Source organism: Ruditapes philippinarum, unplaced genomic scaffold (genome assembly GCF_026571515.1).
Source record: "Ruditapes philippinarum isolate M1 unplaced genomic scaffold, ASM2657151v2 ctg15841_1_1_1_1, whole genome shotgun sequence".
Taxonomy (NCBI): domain Eukaryota; kingdom Metazoa; phylum Mollusca; class Bivalvia; order Venerida; family Veneridae; genus Ruditapes; species Ruditapes philippinarum.
In genome coordinates this window covers 1-19969 of record NW_026866669.1, presented here as the reverse complement: position 1 = coordinate 19969, position 19969 = coordinate 1, and the positions used below count along the sequence as shown (strand labels likewise).

Here is a 19969-nt window from a genome sequence, read left to right as displayed (position 1 = left end):
ATTTGAAAAAATATTAGAGGAACATCCTAGGAAAATTTCATCAGTGGCTCCTGGGAAGGGGTAGTTTGAAAAAAATGTTGACGACGGACTCACTGAAGGGCGATATACGCCCACAAAAGTTCACCTTGTGCATTTTCTGCTTAGGTAAGCTAAAAAGGAGGCAACATAGACAGGCAAATATATAATTGCTATGGGGTTAATATATACATGTATATGCTAAATTTTCGTTTGAATAGGTTTGTGTCTGCTTTTTATATAAAGCGAAAAAAAAAACTTCCTCAATTTCTTCTATCGTTTAAACTTGAAGGCATACATTTTGAACGCCCAAGTGTGCACGGTACGTTATATAACTGATTTAATTATTAATTAACAAATAATAAGTAATAAAGTTAAGCAATATACATAACTTCAGTATTGACAAAAATACAAACATATAAAGTGGTAAAACTCTTTAAATACATGAACAACTTCATATATTTTAAAATTTAAATTCCTCTTTTTTTCAGTTATAATGTTAAAGAGAGGCTACTCCAGCATTCAGCTAAGTGTTGCGTTATCGCCATTGCGCTAGTAAACAAGAGGGGAAACAAACAAAGCCAATGTCGTAATGTAACATTCTTGACAATTGTTACTGAATGGAGTGATTGATAACTTGCTTGTCTGCATGCTGATGTCGTGGTTTTTATTCGCCCACTACTTTACGTTATCAGCTAAATATACAGCATAGATCAAATACCCTTTTTACAGTTTAACAAGTCCACTTCCTGTTAAATTGCAAGAAAGGTTCAAGCTCCCAAGAAAGGTACAGTGAACGGAAGTGAGATATGTTTATAATCGCAAGACGAGTACATATTTAATTGTATAGGCTCGCAAAAAAAGGTACAGTGGCTTCGTTTATAAATACATGTACAGTGCACCTTAAATTAAATTGCATATTCAACCACATGGTACGTAACAGTATCCGTATGTCAGCAATGTCATTCCGGATCCCACTCGTACATAATGCGACCAACCGAGTTTTACGCAAATATAGGTTTAGCAGCTCAATAGATCCGACCAGTATTGTGCTCATCAATATAAATTATTAATTATTATAATGACCTCTCTATTTCACATCGCCAATGTTAAAGGAGAAAACTTGTTAAAATAAAGAAAGCACTAAAACATCAGCAGTTCTTTACAATATGGGTTTCATACGATCAAATAGTTCAAGATATACTTCATTTTTATATAAAAAATAATAATTAGTTAAACGGTAGAGCTACAAGAGATATATCATCCATAATCATTTGTTTTATTCTAAAACATCGCTAAAATAAATAGTTTGCTCGTAGATAGCTGATAGCCTGGGTTACCTGCCCTTACCATTTCAATATCGGTACTCTTGCAGAGTACGCTGGGAACCAGATTAAGATAGCTGATTGAAGTATGCACATTTTGAACAGCCCTCTTTTGTTATCCCAGAATTCATCAGTGAATATTTTATTGCAAATGGCCGCCATATTTGTTGTTGATCGTTTCTCATGAACGCGATAGTATTTTAAACTTTTTGAAAGTTTTTGCGCATTCTGGTGGGTATTTTTGCATCTACTTAAGTCATTTTGATCTGTTAAATATTACGAAATTGTTTATTTGTCTTAGAATGCACTTTGATTGTTGTCTTTTGAATTGTTCGGCCTTAAGTACTCCGCGTTGTATCATTTTTAGTGTTGATTTGAAAATCAACGATGGTATTGTCTTAAAAAGGTTTAAATATTCCATTTTCAAACATTTTAGTTCTTTTTCCAGCATTTTAATGTTATAGAAAGACTGTGTGACGTCTGCAGAATTTTGGCACACGTGATCAGACTCCATCTTTCAGACAAGAAACCTTCGAAATCCGCCATGATGAATTCAGACGAAGGAAAATGAGCAAGGTTTGCACTCAATTTTTTGCTCGATTTCTGCATTTGCTTTTATAATTTTAATAAATTGCTTTGTAAAATTGGTTCAAGATATGTTTGCTGAATCTTTAAAAACCGAAATAATGTTAATAGAATTGTAAATACAATTTTAATAGCATGTGCTTTCGACCTTGGGCAGCCATCTTGATTTTCAGAAACGAAAAATTTCATGAAAAGTTTACCGTCAAATAACATCCATATCTAAGTGGACACATATTTAAACCGTTGTTTTATTTGTTGCCTAGGGTCTGTTTTACATTATGAGTGTAAATTTACTTAGTTATCTTGTTTCATAGTTGGAAAAACTTAAGTTTTTTAAGTATACCCCTCATTTTTCTGCATTTGTCAGGAATAAAATCAACACACCCCTTGCTTTACATTTTTAGAAATTTTGAGCAGTTCTGCAGGTTGTACCAAGCTAATATTTACAGATTTTTATCTTCAAACACTGTGCTACATTTTGAGTCTATTTTTAAGTTATTTTGAATGGGACCCATTTTAGCAATTTTAGCTTACTTTTGGACTTAGAAATTTTGCTTCTGATTTGGTTGTTTATTATGAAAAAGATGGAAATTCTTGAAAATTGATGTTTGCTTTCATTGGTATTCATAACAATATGTTCATTGTGAGCAAGGGGTGGCATGTGTTTCCATAGCTCAAAAATCAAGCATTAAATTTATGGGCTTTTTGACTGATTTTGCTGTAAATTTTAACATAGAACTTTCTCGGGACTCGGAATTATAGTTTTGACGTGGTCTCCCTGTTAGATGTTGAATTTGTGTGTTTATGCAAATAGGCCTTTAAATGGATAACAGACGTGTTAATGTCATCATGTATGCTGTAGAAAAAGGCAAATTACTATGATTCTACATGATATTTTGATATGTGATAATTTTGTTTAACTTTGTGGTAAAACTCCAATAAGATCATGTACACATGTTTCAGAATGTGTTGCTTTACACAGTATTGTCTGTACTGTATGTTTAATGCCTTACTTCTAGTATCAAAGCATTATTTGCAGAATGTATGCTGGAGAAGCCATTTCTATGTAACACGATGTAAATATTTTAATCTGACAAATTTTACATAAATAGTCGCACTTGGTATTTATTAGGGTATTTAAGTTTTTATCTCTACAGGCTTGTCCTATGCAAAGTATATGGTCTTTTATGTGCATCCTTACATTGTTGGCACATGATCTGTCCAGAACAGGATGTTTTTACTTAGAAAATCTTCATAAAATAGCACTAATATTGATGTATAAAGGGAGGCAATCCTATTGAAACAATTTGATTTTTGGGATTGGGAATATTTCTTGATAATGATCGGAGTATTTTGAAGAAGCAGGGCTGTGAAATAGTCATAAAATTTTGATGTAGAAGAAATTGAAAGAAAATTAAACTTTTCAGTAGAAACAAATTATTTAGAATGTTGAATAATATTAGTGTCTGACTCTACTTTAGGGCATTGTAACATCTTTTTAAGAGGTACAAAGCTTTACTTTCAAAATTTGGTTCGAATGAGGTTACCTGAGATATGTTGCATGATGTATACAAGAAAAATAGTATACAAGGAAGGTATTTGAATCCAGTCTAGTGACATACTGTACTTTGTGCAATATTTAATTATTCAACTTAACACTGAATGAAGCCAGCTTGATTTAGGGTGATTATCAAGCTATTTTCAGTTATTTGGCTACTTATATCAACAACTGGTTTGATTGGATACTTGTGGACCTGCTAATTTAATATTCAAAATGAACATAATTCATTGAAATATTTGAAATTATGTATGTGTCTCAACTGTTTGACTTGTTATATTACGTATTTTGAGTAAATGTGATTGCTTTAGATCATTGTTTTATTGAAATACATAGAAGCTTCAGTTGCCCAACCTGCTTGCTCTTTTCTCTGAAATAATTCAGAGGGAAACCTGGGTTTTCCACTATGCATAGTGGCAATATGATCTTGGTTGTATATACTGAAAACTAGATGATGTAAGTGCTCATCTGTGTTTTCTTTACACTTTGAGTTTCAAATTTTGTAGTCATGAAAGTTATTTTGTAATAATTATGTTGTTATATTATGTTAAAATGAAGCCACTATTGTGGAAATATTAAGATACGGTATGTGCCTGCCCCTGAAAGTGTTCAAGTATTGATGGATTAGTTAGGCATGGTTTGTTGTTGTTGTTTTTCATTTGTTGGAAATTAGTTGCATTTAGTTCTATAAGAAAGGTCAATATCATTGTTTGCTATTAGTTTTACCTACCTTTTTGTGCTATTTCTATACCCTTGCACATTTAAGTTGAAAGATGGACATTCATCCATCCATCAATCCAGATTTGTCAACTTGTTAAAATTGATTATCCTAGAAATAGTGAATTTTGTTTTAATATAGCCATTTCTTGTTATTAAGTGTTTCTATTTGTGTGTGAAAGTTAATATTTAAAAGTTTTGTGTTTGAGATAGGTCTTCAATTTGGTCTGTATTGGAATTATTTATATATTCTTAGATCTTTTAACCCTTAGGCCTTTGCCTGGTAAAACCAGTGGACATTATGGAGCCAGGCCACATCTTTGCAGTCTGTTCAGACTCTATTCTTTTGATAGCTCAAGTTTCGCTTTGACTTTGGATAGACTATTCCAAATAGCTCAAATTTCTCTTTGACTTAAAATAAATGGACTGTTCCAAATTGGAAAGCAGGGCAAATCTTATTCTATTACACAGGTTCAGAAGATTAAAAGTTAAAAACTCTCTGTAACACTTGATGGAAAAAATTCTTTACCAGTGCTTGTGCAATCTGGGGTGACCTTAGAAACTGGTGTGGCTCTTCTGCTTTACACTTTGATATTGTGTATTTGTGAATAGCAACTCATGACAGATTTCACATGTCATATTATGTTAATTGACTTTTTTCATTGGTTGTTAAGTATTTAATAAGGTTGTCTAGTTATTCAGCAGGCAGTTTGAGGTTGTTCTATTAGACTGTTGTGACTTGTAGTAAACTCCTTCATTAGTTTGTTACAAAAATTCATGTTTCTGAGTTGATAATCACTTGTGTATTTATATTTCTTTAATTTTAACCCTTTTTTGGTTTCTTTGTGATGTATGTTTAATCCAAAAGATTTCTTTACTACTTACCTCTTTTTTCCTCAATTGCTCATCAAACCAAATGGTATTTGTTTGCATTGAGCAAATTTTTTTTCACTTTTTGCATTACATTTCTAGCATTTTATTTTCTTTAAAGGTCTCTGTACATCAGTTCCACTTCTTTTAAAATTGTTAATTTATGAGTCATGCCAGAAGCTTATAGACTTGTATTTTCTGGCTTTTCCCCTTACTTATCCTTGTACATATTTTAGGTTGTTATCTTAAGTTTTACATAAGACAGTCTTAGGTATTAAGTTTATTTTGTTCTGCTTGTTCCTAAAAATATTTCTTAAAGTTTATTTTGGACTTAATTGGATTACTTATGTTTTGTCACATGAAAACATTGCTTTGACTTGGGAACATCTCTGTTTTTGCTCTATTTTTTGTGAAACGAAAAGATTTTGCCAGATTATATTGATGCTGGGTTGGCCTCCCTGTCATTTGACCACACAGTTTCAAATACCCTTTCCATTTGTGGACTCACACAATGTGGTTTACAGGTGTTCATCAGTTGGTACCTGTAAAAGACATCAACCTTTGGTGGATTTGGGAAGTGTTTGTGATCAAGGTGTTCAGGTTATTGACTTGCCCCTCACTGCTGTGGGTTTGAATCCTGACATTGGATTCTTTCATGTGAAGAAGCTATCCAGCTAGCTTAAGGAACATAATAAGTTTTGCTCAGGTGCCAGTTCCTGTCTGAAATAATGCACAGAAGAGCACGTGAGGTCTTCCTCCACCAGTCCACCAGTAAAGGTGGAAATTCACCATATGATCAATACTATGTTGGTTGGTGTGACATAACCTCCACCACCTCCACCATCCCCCAATATAGAATAAATAAATAAAACCAAAAAGGTTGCTTTGGTCTAGGTCACAGGCTAAAAATAGATTTTCATATTTTTCTTCAGCAGACTAATCAGGATTAAAACCATGTTAAAATTTGGAATTACAATGCTGGCTGTTGAATTAAGATTTTTTTCGTAGAATTTGAAATGTTTGTTGTGTATGATTGAACTTAAAGGTCTGCTATGGTTCAAACTTGAAATTGAAGGTTTTTGAATGCTTTTAATTGTACTTTGTCTTGTTTTGAATTTGTTTATATTTGTATAGACTGAAGAAGACTTAGGTTATGTTTAGGCTTCAAAAAGTGATTTTCTAATGTCTTGTCCCTTGAAGATCTTGTTTTTGTCTTTGTTTCTGTTTTTGATAAAATGTTATTCACTTTTGTTTGGAAAATTATTTCTTTTAAAATTTATAATGCATTTATTATCCTTTTCTTTTGGGCTCCCATACATAGGTACTTAGTTTTTATTTGAACTTTAGATGTTTACACTCTGACATTGACCCTAAAGGCAATCCTTTGACTTTTGATACTTCAACTTATCATCACAACTGTACTGATTTGTTCTCTATTTTCAGACAATAGACAACTTAGACATTACACAACTTGATTTTAACAAGCCGTTGTTTGATCTGACCACTACAACATCGTCATTACCGTCAACGGACTACCAGACTGATGAAAACTATAAATACACACCACCGAAGAGGAAGTTGAAGAATGATGACGGCGATGACAATGATAAATCGGAGGATTCTGAATCCGGTTCTGGCTCAAATAATTCCAGGTAATAAACAACAGCGGGACATAGTTTTTTTCAGTTATGACAAAAGACTTGCAGGGTCATGTTGTTTATATTATATTGACAACTTGAATCTGAATTTGATTTTTTTTCATTGATTAATTAAGAAAATTTGATATGATAGAGCTTGAAAATAAATAATTAATTGTAGTTTAGTTGAAAATAATTTTCATAAAAGAGCGTAGAAAATGTATTACATCTTTAATTTAATTCATTACTTATGATTTGAGTCTTTAAAACATAATGCTATTCACTTAAAATTAAAGTGTATCAGAATGCAACTAAAACAAAGTCAAAGTTAAATGTTATCTACAATTATTTTGTAGTGGCTCTGGTTCAGAATCAGATTCGGAATCAGCATCAGGAAATTCTGGAGATGGTTCGGAAAACTCTGGTAGTGAAGAAAAATCTGGTAGCGGCTTCAATGACTCATCAAATAATGAAGATGACAGACATAAAAATGACAGTAAATCAGATCATCCTATTAGTGCCATGGACACAGATTCCCAGGATAGTAGCCCGAAAAAGAAATCCCGTGGTCGTCCAAGGAAAGGTGTCATTAATGATCTAAAAGAGGTATGTAATAGATTGTGTATTTATTATGAGGGAACTTGCTTAAATTTTATATCTATATATATATATTTAATGTGAAAAATGCTTTCACTTGTGAACAATCACATGCTTCTTAGTTTTAGTGTATTGATTTTTAGAAGTAAGAATATAGTGCTGCTGTAACTGGGTGTTGTTTTTACATACCATGCAGGTGTAAAAACATTTTATTTTTTTGTGATCTTCCCAGAATGACATTCTGTGTCAATATGTTTGACATTTATGATTTACATGTGAATTTTAATTTTATTTTGCATTCTTTTCTTTTATTTTTCTTCTTTTTTTTTTAAACAGTAAAACTGTTGGTGATTTTTGTGTTTGGTTTCAGGGGTATATTTATAATAAACTGTTTTAAAATGTTGACTGTTAAAAAAAGTTAAAAAAATTTTAATGAGAAAATGTTGTTATTATTACATGTTGATGGTTTTTCTTGAATGAAAATAGGAACAAGGCTATAATCTTGCTTAGAAATCAGTAAATTGATTAGACATGTAAGTTTAGTTACATCTTTTTATAAAGTAAACAATTTTGGGGCAGGATACTATTTTATTCTTTTTGTTTTACTTAAAGGTACATGTTTCAATGTTCAGTTCAGACATTGGGTCAAATTCCTTTATGTGAAGCAAACAGAACAAAATATTTTCCGACCCCTTCATAGATATATATGTATGGATAAAAACACCAACCTAACTTTTTGACATTGTAGGAAAGAGATTTGTTTGGAAGGAGCTTGTCGAAAGATTCCAAGGTTAAGTTCTTTCTTTATTTTTGCCCTTCCTTTTTTTTCCGGCACTTGAGTATTAACTAGGCTTTGCTGAGAATGTTTTTTTTTTGGCTGAAATAACTTAAACATTTCAGTGAGTAGGTTTGTGTGCACCTAGCATAAATTCTGTAATTTGAGCACATCTTTTTGATCAGTGTGCTGGATTATGGTAACATTAGAGGTCACAGAATTTTATTTGTTTGCTTTTTTCCTAGTGTTTTTGAAGAAAAAAATGACTTCCTGGTACAGAATTTTTTTGTTTTAAAAGAGAAGAAAATCCTAGTTAATTATATAATTATATTCAAACACCAAAATATGTTGAATGTTATTTATAAAACAGATAAATAAGTAGTCCTTTAAATAGATGAAATAGATGTGTATTATGTTTGTACAATATAAAAAGGGACATATCTGTCTAATTTGATAAATTAAATTTTAGATTTTTGCTGCAGTGAGAGAATTAGATTAACCTTTCACTGGTGTCCATCTGGCAGGAAAAAAAGAATGAAAAAAGGCATTTATGTCTTGAAAGAAGTGAAAAACTCTGTTACAGATAATCATGAAAGGCATACGTTTAACCGTTCAGTTTTTCCCTTAGTAATTACATTGACTTGTAGAGAGTTTATGAACTAGATTATGGAAGCAGAACAGTTACATTGGTTTTTTGTAGTTTAGACATGCAGTCGAAACTCATCAAATTAAATGGTTTTCTTGCTATAAGTTTAAATTTTTTGGAAACTTAAATTTTTTATGCATGGAAGCTATCAGCCAGCTAACATAAGGATGGTAGTTCTTCCATGTTGCCATTATACCCTAGAGCCTCATTATAACGCTCATGTTGGGGTCCAATGTCTAAACACTGCGTTCTAACGAGGCTCTCAGTAGAACGCTCATTGCGAAATTACCGCATTACCCCACCCACCGCCTATACATATAACGCTTACTGTTCAATGAATATCGACATTATCTTTTTCTAAAACAATTCAATGATGTAAACATATATTATATTCACAAATAATACTAATTATATTTAAAAGAAACAAAAAACTTTAGAAAGAAAAACATAAATCATGAATGTAGTGTAAACAGTTAGCCATTACAGTCCAGCTTTAGTTGTGTCCCCTAGTTAATCAAACGCCATTGACTTCCTGTCTAGGCTGTTCTATTTACAGTGCAGGATTTTAAATTGATTTTGGGATTGTGTGGGTTATTAAATTCAGCGAGGTTTACATGTCACCGATATGTGTGTGAATTTTAGTTTATTTATACTCACCACTGGTTGCCAATGTCACAGTTATGATATGAATTTGAGATTTTAGAAGCAATTTGATTCCTGACTGATGGACAGGTAAAACAAAAGAGCGGATAAACACTAACCTGGACATGTTTTTCACACCTTTGGCACTCATAGATGTCCTAATTACAATTGTTTATTGTACTTGACTGTCAAATTGAACAAGCTTTAAAGCGCGCTATAAATCTAGATCTACTTAATTTTTTGGGGGAGTTTTTTTTTTTTTTTTTTTTTTTTTTTTTTTTTTGGGTAGCCAAGGTTTATGAGCTCTATACTGAGATTAGCGTTATAACAGAGAGCGATATATCGAGGCTACAGTGTATGATGGGATGCAGTTTGTGGTTTTGAAAGTTGTACCTTAACCATAACAGTATATTTTTTTACCCATAAATAATTATACAAAATCATTAACATAATAGTGCAATAAATGCTAATAAAGTCATATGAATTTGATTAATATCATATGTCAATTTAGGAAATCTAGACATTAAATGTAAGTTAATCAACATCTGATAATATCACTCATTCTGTATTATTCTTTGGTAATATATTTTCCAAGAGCTACTAAAAAATAATTTTTTAGTAAAGATAGACTACAACCCCGCTCTCCTAAAAAAAAAGGAACCAAAAAACAAACAACAACAAAAAAAGAAAGAAATCCTGGAATTTCTGTGTTCCATGCCTCAACTTAAAAATGTGGGCGAATACTGTGATGGGGTAGGTCAGTTGGTCAGTATGTACATACATCACCTCTCCCTAGTTAGAATTCAGTTTTTTTTGTAAGAATTAAATTTGAGATTATTAGATCAAAGATTTTGGTCACTGGTCTTACGCACTGAAAGCTTGTCCAGCTAATAACTATAGAACACTGAGACATACAATGATTAGATTTTGTTTGTGGGTAAGTCATGATTAGTTGATAGCGCCTTTGTGGATTAAGGTCAAGGGGTTAAAGTCAAGGTTACCATGGCCTTTAACATTACAAGCTTGTTTGACCAATAAATCCAGAAAGCTTACAGTGCCAAGATGTTGTTGCAGTTATCATGTTTAGTAGATGGTCCCATTGATTTTTAGGTAATTGGGTTCATATAAAACTGGTAATGTGGTATTCTTGAAATGTTTAAAACAAACTCTGTTTGCTTTTAGAATTTTAATTACTTTCCATGTTGTCACATTAATTTCTGTTGTTGATGTAAAGTGTTTGCCTTAGCCTAACTGACACCACCATATGAATTACTTGCATACTGATAGGCAACTTTCATGAATACTTAATACTGGAGACAGTCAGCTTTTTTTTAGCTCTTTGAACATGGACTGGGTTACATATGTTACTAGTATTGTTTATAAACAGATTTTTGTCTGTTAAAATTATGTTGTATTTTAAGCTGCTTTTTCTTGATATTTTTATTTGAACCAAAATGAATATTTGTTGTAACTAGTTCTGTGTAAGATCTTTTCTTCTTCACCATGTTGTCTATCACTTTGATTCAATTTAATCTAGTAATGTTCAATGTCTCCTACAGTACAAAATAAAGAAAAATACATTATTACTAGTATTATGTGAATGTTTTATCAAGCTATTAAGTAAAAGTCTCCCCCAACCCCCCATCTGTTGTTCTTTGCAGGATATTAGAGATGATTAAGGCATACAGTAGCTACATATTCAAGTTTTCTTTTACAAGTTTGTCTACAAGTTTGTCTCGAAAGTAACATAGTCAAGGAATTTTCACCCTATCAACAGGGTGCGAAATAAGGCCCCATTCCCAATCAAAAAGAGCCTTTTTTCCCATTTTGTAAAAACAATTCCCAACAGCAGACCAAAAATGTCAAACTATTTTAACTTCTGGAAAAAAACAAAACTGTTTTCACTTGAATCTGGGAAGGGTTTATTATATCTATATGATATATTATAACATGTTAAAAAACTTACAAGTTATAAATAAAATCTTTTTTTAACTTTTCATATTTTTTTCTTCAAATTTTCCCAAAATAGCAGGAAAAGGCCCTGATCTGATTAATGTTGTCTTAGGTTTGTGCTGTACTGTTGTATGTTTAGTGTGTTGTGGCATGAATGTATTCTTATCTTTCTTATGCTTCATGTTTTTTTGTAACCAGGATTTTGATTGAAAATCCTGGTTATTGGATTGGCAAATGGTGGGCATTTGGGCAAAAGTCAAAACAGGTTGTTTTTGGTTGATAACTAGATCTAGATATTATAATCAAACTTTGTATAAGCAAGCTTATATGGAAACTTCACTGTGTCTTGCTTTTGAGCCCCCATAAGGCCAGGTTCATTGATACCAAAAATAGAAAAATGGTTTTTCGATAGATAACTACAGGTATACAGGTTTCTTTGCATATGGAACTACATTGTTGAATCAGATAGAGTACACTGAGTGACTTGGTGAGGCTAAGATATTCCACTATTTGTCTCTATGTTGACCATGTTTTTACCTGTGTCAATGTTTAACCTGTGTCAATGTGGCATTAGGGAGCATCTGTTATTGCAAATAATATTTCTGGTTTTTAAAAATACTGAATGTTAATGTTTTGAACTAAATGGTGAATAATATGAATACAAATTAAATTTTATTAATTTCAATTGGAGACTTGTGTATTGAATTGAAAGAAGAAATATAGATTTCTTTTAAACTGCTTCTGATTTTGTTATTCACAAATGTAATATCTGGGTTTATGTGGTTAAACAGGGCAAAAAAAAGAGTAAAATATTAAAGTTTCCTTGAAATTCATTTTATATTAACAGCAGCTGACAGGAAATTAAATGTTTTATTTTTTTTTATCTGAAATGGCTGGAGACTGTTAGAGCACAAGGGAAACAGACAAATGTATTTCTGTTTAGCTGCTGGAAATCTTGTTGCCTCTCTCTCTTAACGTCCATTGATTAATAGAAACAAGTTGTCTCATTGATGGAATTTTGATAAGTGGGTAATTAGCATTCTGACTCGGCTTAACTAAATATGGAGACCTGCTTTGTTGAAACCTGATTGGCTGCATGGAATTAATTTGAATGGATACACATGTAAAAGCAGTGGGTAAAATAGGAGAGATTATCTTTATTTACAGTTTTGGCAAGAAGATCCCGATTTGTATGGTGTAAGACGATCTAGTAGAGCACGTCAGGAACCTACAAGATACAACATTGGGGTATGTTGAAGCTTGTTTTCTGAAAATTGTGCCATTCACAGATAAAGTGAAAATTCCAAATAGTGATACAACAGTTGCATTTTTGTAGAAGTTACTTGTGGAGATTTAGATCAAGAGCTTCCAAAAATTAACTAGCTTTGATAAATATTAATAAGCTTTTAAGAATATGTTAATATATAACAATACAAGTTATTATACATCCATTATTAGTAAAATCAAAGATTTGTTATCAATTTAAATTATATATAAAACACCTTTAAGTCTCTAAGTGATTTGATTAGAGTTAGAAATAGTGTGAGCTGAAACTTTGTTATTACAGAGTGATAGTGACGAAGAACCAAAACGAAGACGAAAAAGAACAAATAGTCATAGAAAAAAGTAGGTGAAAACTTTAATTTGTAGTAGATGGTGCTAAGACTATTTCCATGATTTGCTGATTGATTTGCAGTGAAACACTCCAAAATGTTCACTTTTTAAAATAAAACAACCTGAGCTCATATTAAAGTTGTTAGCTTGTTAGTGGTTTTTTTTTTCAAAAAAAGTTTGAGCTGTTGCTCTTATGTTGTTGTTGACATTGATGTTGCTAATGTTGTTGATTTTTAAGTTGGTGAATTTTGCTCTAATTGCCATAACTTTGTTATTGATATGAAAGATTTGATTCATAATTTAAAAAAAGCAGTTATAATGACCAAGAACATTGACTTGTTAAAATTTCAAGTATGAGTCTGTATGACCTTGATCTGTTAATGACCTTGCCATCAAGCTCAAATATGAAATTTTAATTCAATTCTGAACACAAAATGTGTTTTGAAATTACTTTACTAGCGATCAATAAGACAAACTGTTAGTACCAATGTAATGAGAATAAATTATATTGTTATATTGTTCCAGTTCTGGGGAATGGAACAGTGATAGTAGTAGTGATAGTTCAGCAAGTTCTACTGAAAGATTTAAACCTCGAAGGCAGCCACCTACCAGGTAAGTTATATTCCTATTTCAAAAACTGTTTTGTGACGAGACATGATCTCATTTTTGCTAAAGTTGACTAGTTATGATACAATGTTACCAATATGAATGATGCCAGATTTTATTTCATTTCAAAATCCTAAGCATGCTTCTTTTTTTTAATTTTGATTAACAGATTTTTATGCCACCGCAGCATCTGCGATGCGGTGGCATATAGCGATTCACCTGTGTGTGTGTTTGTGTGTGTGTGTGTGTGTTATATAGATAATATAGTGAACTTAAAAAATCTTCTTGTGAAAAACCACTAGTCCAATTTCAACCAAACTTGGCAGGATTGTTCCTTGGGTGAAGGGCTTCCAAAGTTGTTCAAAGAATTTCATTCCATGCAGAAATCTGGTTGCCATGGCAACCAAAAAGAATTATAAGAATAAATTTAAAAAATCTTCTTGTAAAGACCCAAAAGGCCTAGAGCTTAGATATTTTGCATAAGGCATTGTTCAAATTATAGCCCTGGGGTCAAAATATGCCCTGCCCTGGGGGTCATTGATTTTCACTATGTACATATAGTAAAAACTTAAAATACCTTCTTGTAAAGACCCAAAAGGCCTAGAGCTTAGATATTTTGCATAAGGCATTGTCTGGTAGACCTCTACCCAGATTGTTCAAATTATAGCCCTGGGCACAAAATTGGCCCCGCCCTGGGGGTCATTGATTTCAATATATACATATAGTTAAAAATAAAAAAAAATCTTATTGTCTGAAGGGACAAGGCTTAGAGCTTTAATATTTTTTAAATAATATCATCTAAAGGTACTCTACAAAAGTTATTCAAATTTTGTCCTAGTGTCCAAATTAGCCCCGCCCCCTGGGGCCATAGGTATTCCTTATATGTATATAGTAAAAACTTAAAAAATCATCTTCTAAATTTACAAAGGCTAGAGTTAAGATGTTTTGCATGAAACATTGCGTAGTGAACCTCTTGCAAGATTGTTCAAATTATAGCCCTGGGGTCAAAATTGGTCCCGCCCCGGGGGTCATTGATTTTCATTATGTACATATAGTGAAAAAGTAAAAAAATATTTTTGTCTGAAGGTACAAGGCATAGAGCTTTGATGTTTGATATATAATATCATTTATAGGTCCTCTACACCAAAGTTGTTCAAATTTTTTCGGCTGGTGTCAAAATTGGCCCTGCCCGGGGGCAGTGATTCTCATTATACACATAGTAAAAACAGAAAATAAAACAAATGTTTTCTGAATGGGAGAAAGCTACAGCTTAGATATTTGACTTGAAATGTTGTTTGGTGGACCTGTATCAAGATTGTTTTGAATAAAATCCTTGGGTCAAAATAATGCCTTGCGCAAGGGGACAGTGACCTACTTCCTTGTCCTTTGATGAACAGCAATGACATTTTGACCATGAGCACAGTTTTAGTTGTAAAATTGAACTTTGATATCAGGTGACCTATATTTGATGATGTGACCTACTTTCTTGTCCTTTGATGTACAGCTATGAAATTTGAACCATGCGGTGGCATAGCATTTTTCTCAAATGCAATCTTGTTTAAAATTTTATTATGCCCCCGCCATGTAATGGCCGGGGCATATAGTGTTACCCTGTTCCGTCCTTCCGTCATTCCGTCCTTCCGTCCTTCCGTCATTCCGTCCTTCCGTCATTCTGTCATTCCGTCATCATCAGTTTCCGTTCATTATCTTAGTAACCGTTGCACATATTTCAACTCAAATTTGACATATGGATATGTCATGAGAAAATACAGGTCAAGTTCGAATTTGTCATGGTTCGATGATTTTTGGCAGAGTTATGCCCCTTTTACTTTGAAAATAATATGAAATTTTTTCAGTTTCCGTTCATTATCTCCCCAACGGTACAACACATTCAACTCAAATTTGACATATGGATATGTCATGAGAAAATACAGGTCAAGTTGAATTTGGTCATGGTTCAACGATTTTTGGCAGAGTTATGCCCCTTTTACTTTGAAAATAATATGAAATTTTCAGTTTCCGTTCATTATCTCCCCAACGGTACAACACATTCAACTCAAATTTGACATATGGATATTTTTTTTGGAATGCCAAGGTCAAGTTCGAATTTGGTCATGGTTCAATAATTTTTGGCAGAGTAATGCCCTTTTCACTCCGAAAAAAATATGAAATTTACAGTTTCTGTTCATTATCTACCCAACAGTGTTACATATTCAACTAAAATTTGACATATGGATATGTCAAATGAATGGGCAGGTCAAGTTGGAATTTGGTCATGGTTCGATGATTTTTTGGCAGAGTTATGTCCCTTTCACTTTGAAAATAATATAGATACATCTTAGGAATAGGCAGTTTAAGTTTGAATTTGGTTGTGGTTCAATGATTTTGGACAAACTAATCTTTCTTGAATATTGGAAAAAATTTTGAAACTTTCAGATTCAGAAACTCATACTTTTTGTGGAAATGTATGTAGCCATTATTTTGGCTACAAATATGAAATATGCTATTTTCAAAAAGTTAAGACTGAATAATTTCAGTGCTTTGAACATTGTATGAAAATGGTTTGTGTTAACATTGAAAAGTTTTAAGGGCTTTGAACTTAAAATGAAAACAATAATTTGTGCAAACAAATTTGGAACTAAATATTATAACATCTGAAATTTTGGCTGCATGCGGGGGCATCCGTGGCATGATGACACATTTCTAGTTTGCAATATATTTTCTTGTTATAGGAAAATGATATGTATATTTTGTGATATAAAATAGTCTTGAAATATAATGTTAATTGTTCTGACTACAGGTAAATGAATTATAGCTTCAATCACACTAAAAAAACCATTTTTCAGTGAAACATTTTATATAAATTTCAGGTCAAAGAGGGGAAGGCCAGGGAGACCGGGACGTCCCAGTAAGCAACAGGTACGGTCTGTGGGTCGTCCAAAAAAGAAAAACTCCTCTGACGAAGAAGATTTTTCCGACAGTGAAGATGATTACACTAAAAGTTACAAATCCTATAATAAAAGATCTGTCTCACAAAAAGTCAGGTAAATCAAATATCCTAAAAGCTGTTTATTTGTTATAACTCTATGGTAGGTTAAAAAAACAACAACAAAGCAGTGTTCTTTTAGCATGTCTGCATTTCCTTTACAAGTAGATAAAATATGATGTTCGGTTATATGCAAGTTTTTTTTTTGTGTTATATAAATATTGGAAGACAAGCTATTTCTGGAAATGGCTAGCAGGAAGTGCTACAATTATCCTTCAAACATATCTTTTGCTTGACATGATACGCTTCAAGGAGGAAAGTTAATGTGAATTTCAGACATTTATGCAAGTGTATTCTGGAGCATAAAGAATGGCATGTTACACGATATAGCATTTATATAGATTGATAAGCTTTGATGTAATGATGTACAGTCTATATGCTTAGCCATATGATCATTATAACTTGGAAAAAACTTAGAAGGTTGTGTGTTGTTTTTATCAAAGCGATTGGTTCATGATACATGTCTATTCCCTGAATTTAATATAAATACCTTATATTAAGTAATATGTAATGTTACTTTAAAACTTAGCATTTTAAGTTTGTAATATTTGGTGTTAATTTTGCACTCTACAGGGGTAAAGGTCGTGGAGGGGCGAGCACCTCAAGGGTTACAGCCACCCGACGAGGGGTAGCTAGCAAAAATGTTAGGTGAGACTGATCATCAGTCATAACTCCTCTGCTTAGATAGCATAGGCTGCATCAAATATTGTTATACCTTTGAAAATCTTGCAATATGTCACCCACAGTAGGTGAATGAGGACCTAAGCAATCATAATGAAGAGAGAAAAATGCCCCACATAAGAAAAACATGTAACTTTGATCTTATTAACTGTTATTGCTAATGATATTATGGAGGGGCGTATTCATTTGCCAAGATTGAATCAGTGCACAGGGCTGGAGAAAAAGGTCACTGTCATGCAAACAAGCAAAATTGAGGGTTGAGTTGCCTCTTTCCAACAAAGTTGAAACTGGTATATTAATACTGGTTTAACTTTAAGTCATTTAGTATCATGTTTTTGTTATTGCAGGATTTGTTTTGTTTCTACTATAGTTATTATGTTGGTATAACTAGAAGTTCCTTTCTTTCAGTACTTTGTTGCTCTCTTCCTCTGTGTTCGTGTAATTGTATTGTTTTTCACTAATTCTATGGCTACATGAAACATAATACAGTTACATATGTACTTTTTACCTCTTATATAATATTTAGTCATATGTATACCTATACTGGACTTACACAATCTCTAATCTTCTTTTGGTTTGCTTGAGTGTTTAAGGTGCCAACTTCAAACTTCTTGCCTCTCACTCCTATGAATTTCACAAATATATCTTAAGTCAATACATAAGTCACAACATGGTCCAAGTACTATCAGGTCCTGGATTAACCAAACAAGGATTGTGTATCTATAAAGGGACAGAATGGTACATCTGTACACTTGAATGAGTCATCTGTATTTTGTTTGTGATGTTAGTACCAAAACAAAATTATTTTTTTGGGTTTTTTCTTGACTTAAAAAATTGATTGCAGCCCCTTTTACATTTAAATGGAAAATTTTTAAAACTAAAATGTATTGAAAATAAATTTATAGAATTTTTTTAAATCTTCAAATTTTTCCCCAAAAACTTTAAAGCTTTAGAGAAGAGTTTTTAAAATTCCCTTGCCGTGAAAAAAAGGGCCGGGAAATTTAAACTGTGTGTTTAGAATTCTTTCTTTTTTGGGGCCTCTTTGGGGGGTTATTAAGGGGTTAAAGGGATTTTTTTAAAGATTTTAAAAATTTGTTTAAAATGGGTTAAAAATTCATCACAGGTTTTTTTGGCAGGGCCCTTTAAAATAAGGCCTTGTGGTAACATAAACGGGTTTGGGTTTGTTCACCCCGCAAATAAGGGGGAAGCCCACATTTTTAGGTGTGAATAAAACCCCCAAAAATTTTTTATGAAAAAATTTTAAAAACAAAAAAAAAATTATTTCATAAAATTTTAATTTTAAACCAAAAACAAAAACTTTTTAAAAATAATTTTTTAAAAAAATTAAAAAAAAAAAAAAAAAATTTTTAAAAATTTTTTAAATTTTGGATGTTATATACATATATTTAGAAAAAAGGTTTAAAAAAAGCAGAGGAGATTTTTATAAACTTTTTCATCAATTTTTTAACAGGGGGGAAAATGTGGGTTTTTCCTTTATTTTGTTGAAAATTTAAACGGGTTTTTAAATTTGTTTTTTCAAATGTTTGGGAAGGGCCTACGGGTTTTCCTAGCATTTTACCCGGGTCCACAAATCGCACTTTTTTAACAAATAAAATAAAAATCATTTCTAGGGAGGGGTAAAAAAACCCCTTTTGCCCAGGGAAAAAATTTAAAGGGTACCTGTCCACCCTTCCCATTTTGTTTCATGTTTAAATTTTTCATTTTTTTTTTTTAATTTGAATTTTAGGCCTGAATGAAACACCTTTTTTTCATTTTATTAAAAATTTCTTAGAAATTTTTTCCGGGAAAACCTTTTTTATTTTAAATAAAATTCAGTACCAAAAAGAAAATTTTTAGATGGTTTTATCAGACAAAAAAGAACTTTCAAAACCTTTTCCGGGGTCGTTTTGAAAAAAAATTTTTTCCCAAAAAGTATTAAATTTTTACCTTAAATGGGGTCTTTAATTATTGGGGCATGGATTTTTAAAAACTAAAATTTTCCCCGGGTTTGTTGCAAAATTTTTAAAGGGTCCCCAAATTTCCCTCTTATGTAATTTTAAAAAATAACGGGGCAAAATTTTTAAAACCTTTTAAAAAATCGTTTACTTTTTTAAATTTGCTGTTTAGCATTAGAAAAAAAAATTTTCTCCCCCTATTGGTGAAAAATGGGATCCCTTTTTACCTTTTAAAAAGGGGACTGTACGGGCCCAAAAAGGGTTTTAAAGGGCCCAAAGAAAACTGTTTGGGGGAAACCGGGGAAAATTTTGGTTTTGGGGAAACCCAAAGTATATGACATATTTGGGCCTAATGTCACCACTATTTCCCTTTTATTTTTTCTCATTTATTTGGGCCTTTTTAGAATGGGGGAAAAATACTTTTTTTAAAGTTTTTTTAAATTTTTAAATTTTGTAAACTATAAAAATTGAATTTTTTTTTTTGAAGGGGGGATTTTTTTTTTTCTTTAAATTTTATGCATGCATTAAGGTTTGGGTTTTAAAAATTTTTGATTGGGAATTTTTTTAAAAAATTGTTTTACTAAAAATTGAATTTTACTTTTTTTGGGAATTGTCTAGGAAAATAATGAGGGGGCTTTTTATTTTGGGGCCCAATTTTTTTTGGACTGATAACCTACTATAAAAAATAAAATTTTATGCCCCATATCAATTTTCCCTTTGTTTTAAATTTCTACAAAAATTTAAATG

The 19969-nt window shown here is 31.9% G+C and overlaps 1 protein-coding gene across 1 annotated transcript; it reads left to right on the top strand.

Annotated features, from left to right (window-relative positions):
- Window positions 1–1441: 1441 nt before the first annotated feature.
- Window positions 1442–17234, top strand: LOC132733274 (chromodomain-helicase-DNA-binding protein 2-like; the record flags this gene model as incomplete). Its single annotated transcript, XM_060719883.1, is given in 10 exon segments — window positions 1442–1571; window positions 1789–1916; window positions 6514–6722; window positions 7064–7313; window positions 8053–8094; window positions 12488–12568; window positions 12888–12946; window positions 13460–13546; window positions 16411–16584; window positions 17160–17234. Coding segments are annotated over 9 exon segments (986 nt in total), but the record flags the coding sequence as incomplete, so codon positions are not given.
- Between the last annotated feature and the right edge of the window lie 2735 nt (window positions 17235–19969).